This window comes from Limanda limanda, chromosome 14, assembly GCF_963576545.1.
Source record: "Limanda limanda chromosome 14, fLimLim1.1, whole genome shotgun sequence".
Taxonomy (NCBI): domain Eukaryota; kingdom Metazoa; phylum Chordata; class Actinopteri; order Pleuronectiformes; family Pleuronectidae; genus Limanda; species Limanda limanda.
In genome coordinates, this window is record NC_083649.1 from 20,063,000 (window position 1) to 20,083,314 (window position 20,315).

At 41.2% G+C, this 20,315-nt stretch overlaps 2 protein-coding genes across 2 annotated transcripts; both read right to left on the bottom strand.

Annotated features, from left to right (window-relative positions):
* Nucleotides 1-392: 392 nt before the first annotated feature.
* On the bottom strand, nt 393-12,453 carry tm7sf2 (transmembrane 7 superfamily member 2). The gene is made up of 11 exons (XM_061085571.1): nt 12,384-12,453; nt 11,169-11,251; nt 10,376-10,572; nt 9,678-9,732; nt 8,400-8,594; nt 7,257-7,360; nt 4,755-4,874; nt 4,464-4,632; nt 4,301-4,381; nt 3,440-3,562; nt 393-1,128 (listed from the first exon to the last, which is right to left on the bottom strand). Exons 2-11 carry the CDS (start codon nt 11,242-11,244, stop codon nt 968-970), a joined length of 1,281 nt encoding a protein of 426 aa, XP_060941554.1. The 5' UTR covers nt 11,245-11,251; nt 12,384-12,453; the 3' UTR covers nt 393-967.
* A 286-nt stretch (nt 12,454-12,739) lies between these two features.
* Nucleotides 12,740-20,083, bottom strand: vps51 (VPS51 subunit of GARP complex). The gene is made up of 11 exons (XM_061085560.1): nt 19,676-20,083; nt 19,047-19,176; nt 18,066-18,212; nt 17,757-17,976; nt 16,445-17,360; nt 16,071-16,286; nt 15,860-15,943; nt 15,625-15,759; nt 15,398-15,519; nt 14,561-14,648; nt 12,740-14,453 (listed from the first exon to the last, which is right to left on the bottom strand). Exons 1-11 carry the CDS (start codon nt 19,856-19,858, stop codon nt 14,193-14,195), a joined length of 2,502 nt encoding a protein of 833 aa, XP_060941543.1. The 5' UTR covers nt 19,859-20,083; the 3' UTR covers nt 12,740-14,192.
* Nucleotides 20,084-20,315: the final 232 nt, after the last annotated feature.

Sequence of the window (20,315 nt, forward strand, 5' to 3'; positions counted from 1 at the left end):
TGGTACTAATAGATCTCATGTACTTTTTGTTCCTTTGGAGTCATTTATGCAAAACAGATTCCAAGCTGAAGTGTGACAGATGCCTGGTGAACATCTGCTATTAAGTGTGTATGGAGAGAGGATCCTTTTAAACAGGAGAAGAATAAAAGGGTGGAGATGGTTGTTAAAAAGGGAGCCCAGCTTTGAGCTGATATCTTTACAGGCTAATAGCTGTCTGTCAAACTGTCACTGGTTTTGACTGAAATCTTTACAAAACATAAATGCATTTTTGTGCATATGTAATGTTAGGCCAATATTGTAAACTTAGAACTCCCCCATATTAAAGTGATAGTATTCAGTCTTCTTTCCCACCCTCAGACAGCTTTAAATACATGCAATGAAGATACCTGATGCAGTTCTCTTTTGTTTTTGTTTATTTCAAATGTATTTCACAAATAAGAACACACAACAAGGAAGACACTGTAAATAAACATGGTAAAATGGGGTGACCCAGTCATTTTGGAATGGAATAAGACATTATTATTTACCTGTTTGGTTCAGTTAATGTTTGTTTTCTCATTAAAAGTAAAAAGAGTAAATTTATAATATTTTCCCTCATTTCATCACAAGGAATCAAAAGGCTGACAGTGTCATGTTGGGACGCTTCAGCCTCAGAAAACTCAGAGACTTGTAATGGGGACTGACTTTACCTTGTAGCCAATCATGTTGTTGTGAGGTCGCGAAGTGAGAATGCAAAGAATTAGAAGGAGCGATCCATCATTTTCAAACTGGACTGCAGGCTTGCAGGTAAGAGCTGATGAAAATTGTCAGCTCCCTGCATGTCCCCGGTAACAGCACCGTTTATTACTTGTGGTTCACGTAATTGCAAATGGATTCACATTCAAAGTTACCACTGGGTTCTTCTGCAAAATCACAAAGATATTGTGAAATGGTTTTGGTCCCGTTTCCAGCCGATGGCTTTCTTTTTTCAGTAGATATAAGGGAAGATCCTGTAAGGGACGCGGCGACAGTAGGTGTCCCACGCTATTCCGTATTTGGTCCGGCACTGTCTCTCGTCCCGGTCCTCTCGGTGGATCAGCAGCACGGCGAAATATATGACGTAGAAGTAAGGCAGCAGATGTGAGAATCCTGAGGAAAAGAGAAACATGGACTTTTTAGCAAAAGAAAACAACAACATATCAATGACATATCAAACAGTAGAATGTCACTCACTAAAGCAAATACCGCCCAACAGTTCCCTTTGAGTCAATCAAGGTGCAGCAAATTTCCCACACTCATAGATTTCAATTTCTTAAATGTGCCTGATTGTTTTTCATCAAGATCCATGAATTGTTCCCTGGGAAAATGGTGAAAATGTTGAAAAATGCTAAACTCTCAATGTAGCTGGATCTGCCCCCTGATCCAGAGCTGCACTCAAATTGAATGGGAACTTTCCGGACTCTTATCGCATCCTTTTACCAAATTTCCTGGCAATCTGTTCAGTAGCTTTGTGTTATCTTCCTTAAAATCAAACACACAAACCACCTAACAATCTGACAGGGGGAAGACATAACCTCCTTGACAGTGGTAAAATCTATAAAAATGTTATTAACCATTCATAAAATCATGAATTTCAAATGATCATAAAAACACAGAAAAACGAATCCATTAGTATCGTTATTGCTACTATTATGGTAAATGATCCTTGTTTTTATCGTACAGTTTTGCCATTCACCCATTCACACACACAGGGGTGTGTGAATGGGTGAATGGCAAAACTGGGATGGTGGGAGGGGGTGTTTATATACATGTCGAATTATATAATTATATCAAACAAGCTGAAATCAAGAGAACACCCTCCTCTACAATTGGCTTTTCTTTCAAATGTTCAGTCAGTCGAATACAAGCGCAGCACAGTTAGTACCAGTGAGATAGTCTCATTATGTTCTTTGAGACTGTGATTCACAGTGTGATTGAGAAAATATCTTCTCGTCTTTCTCTCACTGTTTCTGTGATCAGGGTTTACATGTTGCCACTGTTCCTTTTTTTGCCAGAGCAGCTTGCATCTGTCTGTAATGTGAAAGAAATTCCATCGTTTACCTTTTTTTTCTTGTTCTTTTCAAGGCATAATTCAGCAGTTTCAGCCAGAAACGGCTGTACATCTCAATTACAAAGGCGGCTACACAAGTGACTCACTTCAAGTCGAACACCAATTACCACAATGTGTCAGCTGGAACAAAAGTCTGACAGTCACCATTATGAGGAAGTTTTCAAGGGAACATAAAGCAGTTTGCGGAGGATCAAAGTGAGACTGTTGCTGCCTTCACTTCTCCTGCACCAGTATTGAACCGAGTATAATTACATGATGAGGACAGGAAGGAAATCATAATGACTAATGCTGGGTCCATACATAACTAATAAACAGCCACTATGTCTATCGGAAACTGTAGAGTACATAGTTTCAGTATTGATGTGAGAAGCTGAATCTTTTTCATTTTCTAGTATTTTCTTCTGGGCTACAGGATCTTTTTTTTAAGTTGTCGCAGAAGTAAGGATGTTGTCACCATCCATGGACTTACCACAAGCTACAAGATTGTGTAACGTTGTTATGTGCACCTGTAGAAGCCACAAGTTTACTTATCGACTGCGTCTTTAGTAAAAACCTTTTTATTCGCGATGTCAAGGACAAGCATTACAAATCCTCAGGTGTCATAGCGGTGTCTGACTGGCGGCGCTCGCTGTTACCATGGAAATGTTGACGACAACTGAGAAAAATCAGGTCGGCTACGATCGATTCGCTCACCGTTACATGACGTTTATCACAGAGGGGCCGTGATATTCTTTTCCAACCTACTGCAGTTTTTAAGAGATGAGGAAAAGAAAGGCTAAGGGCTGTAAATCACTACAAAATGGTTATATTCAAAAAGAAGAGCTGGAAGTTGCGATCCCTATCTATGGTTTATGGGATGCGTACTTTTCCATTTTCCAATATTTGTTTTGCTCCAAATCTAAAGTTTAATGGGCCTGGTTCCAGGGTTAAAACTCCTTTGAGAAATTGACTTCTGGAACCAGAGCCGCACTAAAAGTGGGAAGTCACCGTTGTGCTCTATTGTGTTGACTCACTACAGACAGAGAGCAGGACCACAAGTTCCACAGAGAGGATGTTGATTGTTCTTCACAAAAGGTGTTTCAGTCCAATTTAACCGCAGGCAGAGGTCAGACTGAAGTGATCAATGTTTCAAATATAAATCTGCACCATTGCTGTAAAGATTATCTCACTGAAAAGATCAACAAACATATCTAACAGTGGACATAGCAGGGTGTGATTAATACTCTGACATACAGTAAATCTCATGTATGATTTCATCAACATTTTCTAATGCAATCTCTCCAGGCTTGCCTTATGCCTGTGTGACCTGCATGAGAAATGAGGCTCGTGGAGGCTTTTAAGCTGTCTTACCACATGGCAGGGACCACGCCAGGGCCATGAGGAGGTCGCCGAGGTAATTGGGATGACGAACGAGACCCCACCAACCGGACACCAGCAGCCGCTTCCCTGTTGCCGTGGCGATGGTCTCCAGTCCTGCAGGGAGGAATTGCAGAGGAGGAAGGAAACATTTTGCAGATCACCAAAAAGAAAGACGACCACTGTTTATTGGTCCACTGGTGAGCAATATTAAATCCACAACCAAAAAACCTCTGTGTCAAGTTTGATTCACAACTACATTTTGAAGCCGGTGTCAATAACCTTATTAAATCTAGTTTCTTTCACCTGAGAAATAAAGCAAAAATCAAATCAGCTCTGTCCTGACCTAGAAAAGCTTGGTCACGCCTGTGTCTACTCGTGCCTGCACTACTGTAATGCACTATTTACATGCACCAATCACCAGACTCTCAGCTTCAGTAAGTGCAGAACACCGCCGCTGGAATTCAACCACCACCAAGCGTTTCACCTGTTTCTCTCTCTCTTGCCTCCCTTCATTGGCTTCAATTTAGAATTAATATAATTCCTGATTTGAACCGGTGTTAACAGAGGTTGGTTTTTAATAGTTTTTAGCTGCTATCTCTATCTATTATGTTTCTTATTTGTTTTGTCAAGCTCTGTTCTGTGTTTATTTTGTAAAGCACTGTTAATATAATTGCTATAGAAATAGCCTTTTATTATTATTATAAACTCCACATCTCCCTCTCTATTCTGACACAAAGGGGAATTAATCCCTTCTTTACATGAACAGCATGAAAGGTGAATTATAAAGAGCAAATTTGAGTGTATTTGTAATAATTTGGAAAACACATTGGAACAAAATAAGAGATAACTGACTTGCAACACTTGGATGTGTAGGTTCTCGTCTGAACTGGTTCTTCTGCGAGTTGGATTTTCTGAAAATATAATATCCAATACCTGATAGCAAAGAGATAAAGGTTAGTATCATCATAGTCATCAAACTCTACATTTTAGAGCCTCGTGAAAAGAAGCTAATTACCATTCAGTGTTATTATAACTGCGGCTCCGAGCCAACTCAGGGTCTGTGGGTTCACAACCAGGAAGGCTGCCTGCAGGCCGTAAGTGAAGGGAACCCAGGCCAGGTCTCCAAACACCAGCATGAAGCCAAAACCATCATGCACAATGTCCATGGTTGTCAGGACAGCCTCCTGTGAGGAGCACAATGAGATGAAGTCAAACACATGTGAAAATAAGAAGGATAAAAATGGCAGACCTGCCAGGTGCCTTATTTGTAACTGAGAATTGATATTTGACACCGCTGAGCCATCACCTCATTCCACAGAGCATCCGCCACATACAGCAGCTGGAAACTGTTGACCAGTAACATGGCGAGGGAAGGGGACCCTCGAAGCTCCACCTCCTTCATCAGCATGCCCAGGTTAATGACGACCTAACAGGAAGTGAAGACCGATCATCACTAGTTTGACAGTTTCACCTGCACTTCACATTTATTGGTGGATAAACTCTGGGAAGCAGTTCATTAATGTCGTCACTATTGGCGGGTACAAGTCTGTTTGTTGGTTTGTGAGCCAGATAATGCAAAAAAATGCAAAACGGTTTACATGAAAGTGGGTGTAAGAATATGGTGTGGGTCAAGGAAGATTTTTTTTCACTTTTTTTAAGATTGCAAGACACAGGGATGTTTGATGTTTTCAATGTTTTCCCAGGGAATTAAGGAATCTTTAGGCATATGGCTTTAGGCGTAACTGATATCCATGAGCGTGTGAAATTTGATGCAGCTCCTTGCCGGAGGTTTGCGTTGTACTCAGTGACATTCTGGTTTCTATTATTGATTTAGCCGCTGATTACTTTCATGATTAAACAGTCTGTTCTATTAGAGTTTAGAAATGCTCATGCCGTTTGTTGACATTATCAAATGTCTTGTTTTGTCTGAGCATCAGACCATAGCCCAAACATATTTAGATTTACATCATAGAAATAGATCAAGTTTTCCCAGTTGCTGGAACCTCCAAATAATAAGCATTTATTTGCAATGATAAATTGATTCTCAATTTATTGCCGGTCAACTATTTGAATGCAAAGTGACACATGATCAACGTTTTCCTGAGGTCAGATCCATCTATGGCTGCTCTAATGGTATTATATTTTCTGTTATAAAGGATTCTCACTAATGCATTTGTGAATTGAGAACAGAATGATGAAGTCCAAAGGCTAAAATCATAAAAGCACTGAACCACCATATCATGCACAGCTCATGAACAAAACCATTTGTGCTTTACAATCATTGTGTAAAGCACAATGAAGTTCACATTGCATTTCTGCATTGTGAAATATAGTTAGTTTGTCTGCGTTTTTTTTTTTTCTAGCAGTATGATTCAGAAACTACTCAACGTAATTCCATGAAATTTTGTGAAAGGGAGGAACATGACCCAAGGAAATATCCATTAAATTCTGGTGTGGAACCAGATCAGGGGGCGGATACAGGAATGTGTTTTGCAAACCATAATACTGTTCGCAGGGTGACATGATGCAATTTGAAAAGTCACATCACACAGTCACTAACATCTTGAATATAAATTTAAACGAGACTTTTAAAAAAACAGGCCTGTTACTCAAACTGTGGGTTTATTTATATCCAAAAATATTATATATTCATAACAATAATTTTTATGCAATCCATTATATAATCTGGGGCTCTGAAAAACCTGCAATTGTAAAATGTCAAATCTTAAAAGTAAATAGTTTGCAACAGGAAATTAAAATCTCCCACATACTGTCTGTAGCCAGTTGGTGGAGGCTTTTTCTGTCCTCTCCTACGCACACAGCTTTAAAATATTCAGATGTGCAAAGATTTGACTCCAAACACAAAGAAACAAAAAAATAAACCTGCAATAAAGGACTCATTACATTTTACAGCATTACGCTATACTTTTACTTATCATGTGGATTTTTGTGATTGAGATAAAGACGCTGTAATTCTTGTTATAATTCTTACTTGTCTTAAGTGCATTTATTCTTATCGGGTCTGATGACTCAGACAAAGATGATGATGCAAACCCCTGTGCTCCAACTGATCTCTCACTGTGTCAGGTCATCAGGGAGAAAGCTCAGTGATTCTGACTGTGTCAAACTCACAGTCCACAAATTCTACAGTAGATGACAAGAGAGCAACATCACCACCTGTTGGTCGTTTTGGGTTCGATCACCAACATGTTACTAAAACATAATTGATTCTGGAGAAATGATGATGATATTTGAATTTAATAGCAACACAAATACAACTGATGCTATTTAGATTTAGTCTGTATACTATGGTGCACAGTACAAACAGCTAATTGACCGTAAAAGGTTTATCTAGATAGTGTTAACCCTAACCCTATCGTGTTTTGGATTGGAATTGTGCAATATACCTTTAAAATCATAAGCATCTAAATTTAGAGGACTCTTACATAATGCGAAAGATAATAAAAGTTTTTTAGTTTTAAGCACCCCACTCCAAATGTCACACAGATTTGCATATTTCAATATTTAGATTGAAATGTCAGTCCGTAGATTTATTCATGTTTTGGTTTAAAATATTTTTTTCTGTTGTTGTGCTGCATCGTTAGAAGATAAACGCTGGTGCTCAGCAAATTCTCTGTGTCTAATGTAAATGTATTCAATTCAATGACATTTAATAAAACTGGTCTTGGCATTGGGACAATGACAGTTTTCTTCAGATTAGAGAACTGTACATGAGCCTTTCTATCTGAAACGTTCATCAGTGTCTGGATTATCTACTGATCTGTTCATTTGTGCAGGTCAAACTCACCCAGCCAATCAGACCTGGTCTGAGCTCACAGAAATATTTAAGGTCAAAGTTCCCGATCCGAGGATTTAACTCCCGTCCAATGAAGAAATCATACAAAGGATTTCCTAAACAAAACAGAGATAGAAAGAAAAATTCACAGGAGGATTTGAAATACAGTTTAAATCTGCAATGTCTGCAGATACATGATGTGAATACAAAGTGGCTCTCAACACAACAGGCATTATGTCAATTACTTTATCCTATAAACCAGCAAACAGTTAATTAGCAATTAGCTGACACGTAATTGTGACAAGAAGGTTATGTTTTCGTCTACGTTTGTTTGTCAGTCTGATAGTTAGCAGGATTACGCAAAAAGTACAAGACGAATTACCAAGAAACTTGGTGAAAGGATGCAGTATGGATCAGGAAAAAATCGATAACATTTTGGTGCATAACTGGAACAATTTCACAGATAATAGTTAATGGATCTTGACGGGAAAAAAACAGGCAGGTTTTCAGACTAATATTTAGGAGTGTGTGCTGGTTAAGATCCAATTAAAATGTGTATCTAGTGAATTTAATAATGGTTTAATAAGAGCAATCCTAGTTTTTAAAGTAACTGTTGAGCACAGGGCAATATGTGCTCAAAGTCCAGTATAATGTTTATCATCATTTGTTAAGTGTGTTGCTTACAAATGCTTTTTTGCTTTTGCTAATTAGGACTAAACAATACATCAGCAGCAGATGAAAATGTGGAAATTGGTCACAAAACAAAGGATGCTGCAAACATGGCAAAAAATGCTAAACAAACATTTTGTCACGTCTCTTTAACTCTGAGTTTGTTTAGATTGCTTTCTCTTTCCTACATTACATGCAAGGGCCATTTTCCCAAGTAAAATAATTACTGATGTTAACTGAATTTTTCTCCTGCTTGACTTTAATAACATGGTTTCCCGAAAAGACTATGCTTTCTGTGCTAGACTGTTCACTTCATGCCTGCAGGCTCCTGTGGATCTTGGCCGTTACATAGTTACCCACAGGAATACCAAGATCCTTCACTGAAAAATAAAACAGGCTTTCGGATGCACGGTGCATCACCGCTGGCTGTTTCAGAACAGTATTTTAAGCTGGAGTCTTTCTTCAGTGATGAAGCTCGGCTCTCACCTGTGTTGCCCCCCAAAGCGAGAGCATGGGAAGGCGCCCAAAAGGAGCGGATGTAGAGGTAGACAGAGAGCAGGAACGACATGGCTACTGCGCTCACCGCCAGAGGCAACAGCAGCTCAAACAGATGCCCAAGAGGAGCCCCGAGCCCCAGAAACAGCAGCAGCAACACGCCGGTGACGCACAGGCCATGGAAACCTGAGAAAGAGACACACAAACAAAACTAAACATTGGAGTGCCGGGGGAGCGAGATAAGCTCGCTGACACAGGATGGTTTTCAAACAGGCAGGGGAAAGTTGGAAAAGGTGGGATTTCGCATTGTGTAACTAGAGTAAACTTAAGCTCAAGGTCAGACAGTGTTGAGGTGAAACTAGAATAATATGATTCTGACTGTGTCAAACTCACAGTCCACAAATTCTACAGTAGATGACAAGAGAGCAACATCGCCACCTGTTGGTCGTTTTGGGTTCGATCACCAACATGTTACTAAAACATAATTGATTCTGGAGAAATGATGATGATATTTGAATTTAATAGCAACACAAATACAACTGATGCTATTTAGATTTAGTCTGTATACTATGGTGCACAGTACAAACAGCTAATTGACCGTAAAAGGTTTATCTAGATAGTGTTAACCCTAACCCTATCGTGTTTTGGATTGGAATTGTGCAATATACCTTTAAAATCATAAGCATCTAAATTTAGAGGACTCTTACATAATGCGAAAGAGAATAAAAGTTTTTCAGTCTGATAGTTAGCAGGATTACGCAAAAAGTACAAGACGAATTACCAAGAAACTTGGTGAAAGGATGCAGTATGGATCAGGAAAAAATCGATAACATTTTGGTGCATAACTGGAACAATTTCACAGATAATAGTTAATGGATCTTGACGGGAAAAACAAACAAAACTAAACCTTGGAGTGCCGGGGGAGCGAGATAAGCTCGCTGACACAGGATGGTTTTCAAACAGGCAGGGGAAAGTTGGAAAAGGTGGGATTTCGCATTGTGTAACTAGAGTAAACTTAAGCTCAAGGTCAGACAGTGTTGAGGTGAAACTAGAATAATATGAGTCTCACTTAAAACAAAGAGTAACAGTGGTTTATACTTTACAACAGTTTTACAAATGTAAATAAATAATTTGCATATTAAACATGTGTACTATTCAAACATAGCTATAAAATGTTGTAGCTATTGTAATTTTTACTTTACTACACTACAGTACTCACATTAACTTGTGTCTTTAGTGATCAATATTAAAAGATAAACTCTACTTTACCATTAATGGGATACTTGAGGCGCGTTCCATCCCTCAGCACTAATCCTTCAGACACCTGCAGGCAAAAGTGCTTATTATAAAAACGTAAAGTGTTCACTAAAAGTTACAAAGTCTTGGTTTAATGACTGATTTTGCTAGTTTCAAATTACAATTTAAACAACAATAATGCTATATAAACATATTATCACAATTTCTGCAATATAATGATGGACAATTGTGTGTTATTTGTTAGTATAAAAGAACAATGTGTTTTCTTTAATACTCTATAGACCAGAGGTTATCAAACTTTTCAGCCCACGATTTCCAAAATGTAACAGAGACTACGACCCCCATCATATCAAATGATGTTGATTTCATTGAGTTCATAAACAATTAACCTACATGCACTTGTTTAAATTTTTCCTGTGCTGCTGTAATTCACCTTGCTCATGCTAATGCTGTCACTGATTTGTTGTAGTCACCTCAGGAGTCACATGGACACAAAGAAAATCAGAAGGCTGATGATTATTTTCATGTTTTTAATTTGAATATTCCCTAGAGCATTTTAGCCTTTGGAACAACTATGGCGAAAATATGACATTGAGATTTGTTTTTAAATTGTATTTGATTTCAGGAAATCATCTCACCGCCCTCCTTCTGTATCAGATCCCCAAAAGATTAAAGTTTAATCTTGATCCATGCTAATCAATGTGTCCTACCTTTCCTAATGGCATCAAGTAGAGGAGGGCATGAAAAGCGATCCATCCCAGCAGAAGCAGGGGTGCCAGAGGGTCCCACAGCTCGTCACCGGAGGGGAGCAGAGGAGGCCATTGGAAGAGAGAGGCTTCGGGGGATCGACTCATACAGATCAGGAACAGCACCGTCAACGGAAGAAAGATGGGAATGCATAAAGCACCTGGAAGGTGACAACACATTAGAGTGAGATGACAGACGGTGTTTAGAACACCTGCTTGACAGCGATAGGACATATAGGCACTGACGTAAAAAACATGTTCATCTATTATATCGGATTCATAATGCAAATGTAGCTTATTAACTGTGAACAACTACATCATCTTAAATCAGCTTCAATATTTACACTTATAATTGTCTGTGTTGGTGCAGCAAAGCTCCTGGTTCAGATCAATATTATTAGATCACAGGATTTTACTTTGAAAACTTAAAAACCAATTGGATGTGATGTCCATTTCATGGAGCATAGCAAAAAACAAAGCACAACCACATACACAACCACATACACACACACACACACATACACACACACACACACATACACACACACACTTAGATTTTTAAAGATGATTTCTGTACTTTGCATCAGCCATCTTAATAATTTTCACTGACATGAGAGATTGATCATCCTATTATTATATATTAAGACTAAGTGACTCATGCTGTAAAAGGTGGTAATGTCAAAGCAAAATGTAAAAGCAAAATGTCTTGATTAAAATAAAAGTGGAGGCGAGGTGAGATGTCTCTGCTGTGACTCACCCAGGGTTCCTCCGAATTCCCTCTCTGTGTCATGTGAGGATCCTGGTTTGGATGCTTGATTGTTAAGCCTCATCATTGGACTCCTGTGAAATGACAGAGGCCGATGCATCTTAGTCCAAAATAACGAAATCTAAAGACCAAATGAATCCCAGTAATCAGATGGTAATGCCAAAGCCTCCAGATGATGTTGAGTTTTTAATAAAGAAAAATTTAATCTACGTAATGTTTTTGCTATTTATTTTAACAAAAACTTATTTGGTTGTATAATCTGCAGTAAAATGTACTTAGATATATTGTCTTGTTTTATGTAACTTATGTTATACAGTACTATATAAGTGTAAGGCTTTGTTTAATTCTCTTAACTGAGCACAGTGTGGGCCTCTTCACAAATAAACATCCTTGTTCAACAGCCGTAGAAAGCAGGGACTTTGTTTTTACAAACTGTGAAACAATTATCACCTAATTTTCCAAACTGTACTGATAAGAATGACAGATGCCAGTAGGTTAGGAAATAGTCAGAAAGCTTCCTTTAAACAGCCCCATTATAATTAAAACAAATTCATTTCATATTTGGCTAGCTCCAAGGCACACTATACATTATCTCGAGAAAATTCACAGAGTAAGGTGTAGACTTCATAATATTATAGAGAAATCAAACAGATCCCACCAAGAGCAAACCCTTGGGGACACTGGGCGAGTATCTGCCTCGACTGGTTTGGGTGAGAGGAGAAAGATGAGGGAGCGAGGAAGAAGGGGGAGTAGAGACCAGGAACAGTTGTGTAACACTGCTGATAACCTGTCAATGCATCTCTGATAATATCCCACATTTAAAACTTTGAACGGGACTTTTACCCTTGATACAAAGTGCAGTTGCTCTCGGTTCTTTTACTGCAATAGAATTCATTAGGATCTGATGCAGAGTTTTCACACATGATCCTTAGAAGCAGCTAAGACAAGTCCAGAGTCTCCACCTGCATCAAGGAGCTTCTAAATGTAGTTGATCACGCTATGAGGAGTATTACATGTGCATACTAGTATTATATGATCGCTACTGCTGTCAACAAACGTCCAAAGTTCAGAACATTTCTGTTCGACTCCCCCTGCTGATGCAGAACTGATCCAACCGCAGAGACAACACAGACTGTGCAGTGACCTGAGCGTAGAGAGTAAACAGCTGCTGATATCTAAACACGGTGAGGAAATGTGAGATCTTACCGGTGTGTAACGTGGAGCTGCAGTTAGAGTGTAGGAACTCTTACGCATCCATCAGTCCAGCAGCCTGCACAATGAAACGCCCCCGATGCACTCTATTTTCAGAAGGAAATTGCCTCTCAGCCAATCAGATTCCTCCGTGGTCATCAGAAGAGGGTGGAGAGAAGAGGGCTCAGCCAATCAGATGAGGTGTTCAGGTGGCGAGTGTGCTGCACGCTATGTTGAGAGAGGGCTGGCAGTAGTTGTGAAACACCTGAATTACATCGATTTGTTTTTTTATTCTATAAAAGTTATTAGTATATTATTACTTTGTTTGCTTTTACTTGGAGTCTTGTAGCGGAACCACACACTTTGACTGATTCATTCAGACACTTTTATTGTGGACACATGACTTTTAAACCAGGTGTTTGTTTGTGTAAGACATGCACAGAAAAGATGGAACCAGCCTGAAGGCAAGATGGGTCTTCTGTAGATGTTTTAGTGTAAGACATACGTGGCATAATCAGATGACATTCACACTGCAAGTTATTCAGCAAAAAGACACTAAGGAGAATATATTAATACATAACATTTCCACCACAACTTTTTAATCATTCATATTCTGTTTGTATTTCCTTCAATGGGAACATGGGCTTCCCCTTAAATATCTTATGATTATTAAATGACAACTTTTACATTTAAAGGGCCCATATTTTACAACTTTCTGGAATTTAATTTGAGGTATTGGTACCCCTAAGATGAAATATCAGTGATTTAAAGTCGAAAAAACTGCTGCAATGTGTATTTCCATGTTCTCTCTTCTGCCTCTCTGGAGCCGCAGACAGAAGAGGCTGATTTCACCTGCCTCTTGAGCCCCTCCGATTGGCTGACTAGCACCTTGAGTGCCACGCGACCAGGCCTATCACCAGTCTAATTCTGGCGCATTTAAGATCTCTCTGGTAAACACAGCTGAAAGTCACGTTGGTATGTTTGGATACCAAGACCAGCCACATATTCACATTTGGTTACAACAGGATGTTTCTGAACGGTAAGTTACACCGTCCTCGTGTTTGTTCAAGTTTAAGCAGGACATTCCGCCAATGTCGGAGTAACGTCCCGCGTTTCGCAAGGGAGTAGCACACCCACACGGCAAGTCAGAAGAAATAAAGCGTAACCGCTGGTCTCGAACAGCTACGTTCTTAGGATGAATGTGCACGGAAGAATGTTCTCTTCCTTGCATCCCTCCACGCTGCAGTGTTGTTTGTTGTAGTTAGCCTGTGGTAGCTAACAAGCTGCTAGCTGGGCAACATGTCTGCTTAGTGTCGCGTTTGGTGTGGAGGGTTAGTGGTGGGGAGCTGGAGGGGTGGGTTGGGAGGCTGGAATGGTACCGACTGGGTGGGTGGGGCTGAGAGACGAGTGTGATCCCGAATGAAGGAAGTACGAAACGAGACTTTTCGTTAACATATTTCGTAGAATGGACTGAGTGAAAAAGTCTGCGGATTGACTGTTTTAATACTATGAGGGTCCCTACTGACCCCCTTCAAGTCCTTACAGATAGTAAAAGCCCAGAATTATGTATTTCACACAATATGGGCCCTTTAACCAGTGTACTAGAAACTTGTCATGTCTGGAATGCAATGTAGATTTGTCCCAAACTGTCAGTCAGTGTCAGTGTATATGCCTCAAACACAAGATGATCGACTACAGTATAATTTAAACAGATTCCCAAAAAGCAATTTTATGAATCTGATCAATAAATTTGACATTCTGTTATATTGCAAATATAATATTTCAATTAAATACAGTTTTTCTGACTGAGCTGCGCTTTGACCCTCAACCTCGTTCACAGATGACTTCGATCACACTCTGCTCCATCGGGGCGGGATCCAGGCAGCGGTGGGCGGAGCTGCCCACGATCTCATCCAGCAGGAAGTGCACCAGGTTCTCGTCGGAGACAAAGCGCCACAGGTACATCTGCAGGTAGTGGCAGTCGACCTGGATCTGCTGTAGCCCGTAGCGGCCAAATGTGCGCAGGCGGACGCACTCCAGGAACGTCTTCAAACTGATTTTGATGATTCCCGTCATCACAGAGACCTGAGGGGGTGGAGGGACGTGTTAAGAGGATGTTTTCAGATGAAGGGTAAGTTAAGATTCATCAGCATTGAATAAGATTCATCAGCATAACAAACATCTGCACTCACCTTGTTGAACTCCACTGAACTGAAGATGTCGATCCTCTCAGAAAACAGCTTGTGGATGTTGCTCAGCAGATTGGTATCCATAGGAGCGCTGCAGGCACACAAAAGATAAATCACTCAAGTAAGATCACAATCAAACCATTAAGGTTTCTCTTATGTTAAGAGATTGCTCATTATTAATTGACGGGCCCGCAATGAAAATTAAGGTGGTACCACAGATTGGAGGCATGTGAGAGTCTGTTTGCTATTCACACAAAACCTTAAACAATCCATTCACTGGACTATAGGTCTACTGAATTTTGGCATTTTCCAAATGGTTACGTATTGGGGGGATAAGAAGAGATATATATTAACATAATTATCAGTTCAAGAGACAAAAGAACCAAAAGTTACCAGGGTGCCCTCAATGCAGACATTTGCAGCTAATAAAGGAAAGAAGCTACAAATGACTTTGGACTTAAGGTAGGGTTGGGAAAGTCTTTTTTGAAACACTTGATTTCTTATTTGCTGTAATTAATAAAGTTGTCTGAATAAATTATTATAAACACGACCAATTCAGGCCGAATGAAATGATCTAGGTCTCAGATTTTGGGAGGAGCTCCTATGCTGTGCCTCAGACTTACACACAGTGTCTTGCATTTTAAATTATGCATCTTACGAGTCAAAGTTAGCCACATGCCAGTGGAACACACACCCACAACATCGCAGGATTTTATCATTCTATCACAAATAGTTTGATATGTTGTTAGTACTGAATATGAAAGTGTTGTGAATAACCAAAACCAGACCAAAGCTGCTGGAGGACTTTTCTCTTTCTCAGTCTGTTTGTAGCTTATGTACCTTGGAGTGTAGCTGGCCGCATAGCGCGCTTGCTGCCTGGAGTTGCTGTAAACAGAGAAAGTCCTTTTGCTGGAGTCGCTGCTGTGTGCCTTCCTCACACCTTCCTCATATAAGAGCCCGACCTACAAAAGAGCAAAACAAGGGTTGAAAGACAGCCTGCTTGTGCATGCTGATGAAAGCATAACGACAGGACTGGAAGACGTGTTGCTCAGTATCCACAGTTTTACCTGCACATCAATTGAGGTGGTGTCCTCCACTACTCTTTTCATCACAGCGCGGACATTTCTAGGCTCGATGGTGTTCACCCAATCTCGTGTTTCAACACTCTTTCTTAGCATCTGGGAGATAATCAGGCCCTGAACCTGCACAAACGAATGACAAAATTCACAATACACACATGGGTGGGAATATTTGGAGTATTGATGTGTTGTCCCTCAGTGAATATTGCTGGTAAGAACTGACCTTGACATAATGGTTCAGTAGCTTCTGTGCTGCCTCCCTGGCTTCTCCACATAGAGTTGTGACCTGTGTTACAGGACTGTGATGCTGTGAAAATACAAAACACCTACAGGTTATTTTTTAGAAGTGAGCTACTTTAAATTTGAAGACTTGTTTTAAAAAATGAATAACACGAATAATATGCTGCATTTGTAAAGTGAGTGTTTCCATTTGCCTGCACGAGGAACTGTTCGTCTGTGAGCGTGAGGATGTAGGAGATGGTCGAGGTTTCATAGTCCAAGCAGAGGCGAGACAGCAGCAACAGGAGGGCCGGGGGAGTCGAACCTCCTTTGTCTCCTGCGCTCTCACAGAACTGGCGAGAAGACTGGCAAATAAACTTTATAAAGTTCACCACCAGGCTCTCACGTACACCACGACTACAGAATTCACCCTGCAAGGAGAAGACAACACAAAACAGAGGGTTAAAACTGTACAGGATGGAACAAATTAAACCATTAATTCATCCCAATACCAGTTTTCAGTCATTTTATCAATCCCTGTGAACCCAATATGTTCATTTATCTGCTGAAAAACAGCAAAACCACTCACCTTGAAGTACGGCTTGTTGGAGAACGCAATGTCCTTAGCTGTGAAGAGATGCACTGATGCCAGCACTGATTTAATCTGATTGAGAATCGAGGCTGAAAGGGAGGAGAGCAGCTCCGGCAGGCTGTTTGGAGCATCTCGCCCAGATGCCGGCCCCCCATGATGAGCTCCGCCTCCAGTCGCTGAAGCGCTAGCCACAGAGAGACGCGGTGTTGCCAAAGCCTGCCTCACATCTGTCAAGCTGTCCAGGTAGAAGCTCTGCAGGGCGGAGAGGTACTGCTTGACTCGCTCCGTCGCCGCCCGGATCACAATCTCCGTCCCCTTGTTTGGCACGGACGAGCCCGGCAGCAGTTTGGACACAGCCTGAAGTCTGCGGTGGAAGCGGTCAAGTGCACGGACCAGGAGGGAGTTATCTCCAACACCTTTCTCCTCTTGTATCCTCCGCTCGACAAGTGAGAAATACCGAGCTGCCAGGTCATCCACAAAGGCACTCAGCTTGCCGTTTGCCATCTGGGGGATATTTTTAGATGCTAGCTCTCCTGTCTGAGCGTGGTTGACAAAAAGTTCTTGATACGATGTAATTAGCAAACATAAGCTGCTGACAAATTCATTGCAGCCTCTGTCAATGAATTCCAGGATGTCAGTGTTTGAGGTGGGAGAAGCTAGAGCTCTCGTTTTAGGTGACTTATCATCTGGAGATCCGGGTACTGCAGTCGATGATGACCAGCGCACTGAAGCATCTTTCACAGCTGAGGCAGAGGAGTATGGTCTTATCTCTGCTTCCAGGCCCTGAAGGTCCGACTCCAGTCGAGATCGTGCATGGCTCAGGAATTTATCACAGAGCTCCTCGGCTGGCTCGTCCAACTGTAGCAGCAGCTCCACACACTGTGATAAATCTTTGGCGCTTGATCCACCGTCCCTATGTGCACAAGTAAACAGGAAGAAATATATGATCTACAGGAATCGGGAAATAAGGATTTCTAAATCTGTCGATTACAAAAATAGCTGTACCATTGTAGTTTTAGTACAGGTTGTAAACATGTTCACATATGGAAACATTTTCAGAGAAAAATATGATCTTATGAACACTTATAAATAATATGTGTGATCAAATCTGAGTAAAATTATGTGAAAAGTCTAAAATAACTAAATTAATATAATGGATAATATATATTAATATAATTTAATCTATATTTCTGTGCATTCATAAACCTGCATGCCCTCATATTTGTCCCATCCTTTTCTAGCAGCAAAAATGATACATGCTTCCTCACAGTGGCATCACTCATATTAACATAGATTAAGAAATTCCCACCTGAACTTCTGTCGAAGCTCCTGCGCCAGCTTGTCCATGATAGCGTGACAGTCATCCTGAATCCCCTTGAAGGAGGGCAGGTGGCTGTACTGATGCAGCACACAGCGGGCACGGCGGTGGGAGCTCACTGCCTGAGCATAGGCCTGCAGCTCCAGACACTTGTTCAATCGAGCCGGCAGTTCAAACAGAAACTGCAGCTTCCTCAACAGAGTGTGAACCCCTGGAAAGAAATATGCAAAGATAAAGAAAATTGAAAATAACCCTGACCCATAGGTGAATGACCAAACTAAACTCCAGTGTGGGTCTCACCTGACAGTTTTGTAATCTGGGTGTGCTGGTCCTGTAGGGTACCACTGATAGAAGCACTGAACTCTGTGATTGCTGCCATGTTAGCAGAGAGACAGTCCATTTCATCTTCCATCTTTTTGAAGTCATTCTTCATCTTTCTTATGGTATCTGGAAACATGGAGGGGTTGCTCAACAATCTTGGTTCTCACAATTGAACAAAACTTGACAACAGAAGTAAAGCCGAGTTCACACTAGTCCTAGATCACTAGGGCCGTTCAACCTACTTGACTTGCCGTCTTGTGATTGGGAGATTTGCAGTCGGTGTGAGTTTAAACCACATCCCTTACTGGCGACCGGGGTTCACACACTACACAATGTTTCCCCATGAGAACGTCCTAAAACTATGTTTGATCACGAAAACACATGCAAGAAGAGACACAGTGAATCCAAGTGATCGTCCTGCTCTTCAGTCATCCTGCTGTGGAAGACGCAGCTGGAGCAGGTGAAATGCTTCAGTTATAAGGACTAAGAGAGCGGCTCGAGCTGCATTGTTCTGTCCGGACCCATCTGAGCCGGAGTGAAGACTAACCAACCCGAAAGGCATTTCGTTTTTTGTGTCTGAACCTGATGCAGTATGTAAGCTGCACTGAGTTTGTTACCCTGTCCCTCACACACATGGTGATTGCATGTTTTCCCTGATTACAGACATGAGCAGTGTGAAAACAATCAGAGGCCACCTCACAACAAAATCAACCTTCACTACCTGCACCCTGTCCTGCCCTCTGATTGGAGGGAGTTGGTCAGAGTTGTCGCCAACTAAGGCTAAGACAACTAAACAGGGACGACGTGTCTGTCAGCCTTTTTATCGAGTCTTTGAAGAGTTCCCACACAGCTATGGGCGACTGCCAGTCGAAACACAGATCGAAGGTTTTTCTCTGCGACTTGCAAATCGCACTGAAAATCATGTAGCGTGAAAAAGGCTGAAGTGAGATGTTCACTCACCTGTAGCAGATATAAACTTGTTGTAGTTTTCATACACCAGCGTCTGCATGTCACTGTCCAAAGAGCGGATCTGCTTCACCATGCAAGTCTCCTGGTCCATCAGCTCGGCAAGAGAGCACTCTCTTCTGAGCTGCGTTTGGAGAGAAGACATGATGGAGCGGTCACAATCACTCATAAAAAGAGTATATGCATATTTTATATATATAAAAAAAAGAAGTAAAACAACACACTTTATTGAGTACATCTTTGTTTTTCATTAGGCAATTATTCGTATAACTGATTTCAAGAAAGATTTGTCAAATTAGACACCGCTAGGAAATGGGTGTACTTTCAGCAAATTCCAGTACATTTCCTTTTTTGCCACTTTGACATGTGAAGTGAATGAGCAATTAATGTAAGCAATGAAAACCAAATCATTTTCACACTTAGTTTTCTCCTTCTTTTGGAACCACACACAGCAAATGGTATAGAGAGTGTTGTATTGACCTGTAGCAGAGACTCTGTGGGAGTCTTATAGAAAACAGGCTTCATCTTGTTTAACAACAGTGAATGGGTTGACAGTGCTGTGCCGTTTAACACAACACCGGTACCGACAGCGGCTGTAACCTCACCCAGCAGAGGTCTCTCACCTTGTTCAGGTAGTGCTCGGGGTCAAAGTGAGGCCCGTTGATGTCGCAGGGATCCAGGGACTCCATCTCCTCCTCGGCCTTGCCCTCCTGGTTCAGGCCGTAGTAGAGCTTCAGCATGCCGTGCACCCTGCGCCTCCTGTCGGGGCCACCGTCCTCAGACTCCGCCGCCGTGCCGTCGTCCATAGCGAGCTCCAGCGGCCAGCTGACAGATACAATACAAACAATACGACGATAAACAGGTGCCGGACGTCCAGCAGCAGCTAACAGGAAGCCGCTAACAACCACCGTCTGCACACAGTCACTTCTTCTTCTTCTGAAAGCAGCTGAGACCCTAATATTTACACGTTCTTTCTGAATAATTCAATCAGAAAATGTCTTGTTTCTCCAGAAGCCCCATCGGCTGCCTGGAGAGTCTGACTGCTTCCGGGTTTGTAGCCTATCCGGTGATACGTCGTCAGGGTGCAGTCACGTGACTACACTTGGCTGACGTGGGGGAATTTTGTAGTTCTCCTCTCCAGGCAGAGGGCAGGGGAACTACAACTACGGAATCGATAACTGTCGTAAATTTTTAATCCTTATTAATGGAGAAAATACTACATTTATGGGTCTCTCTGCCTGTTCTTTCACCATTACAGCTGTC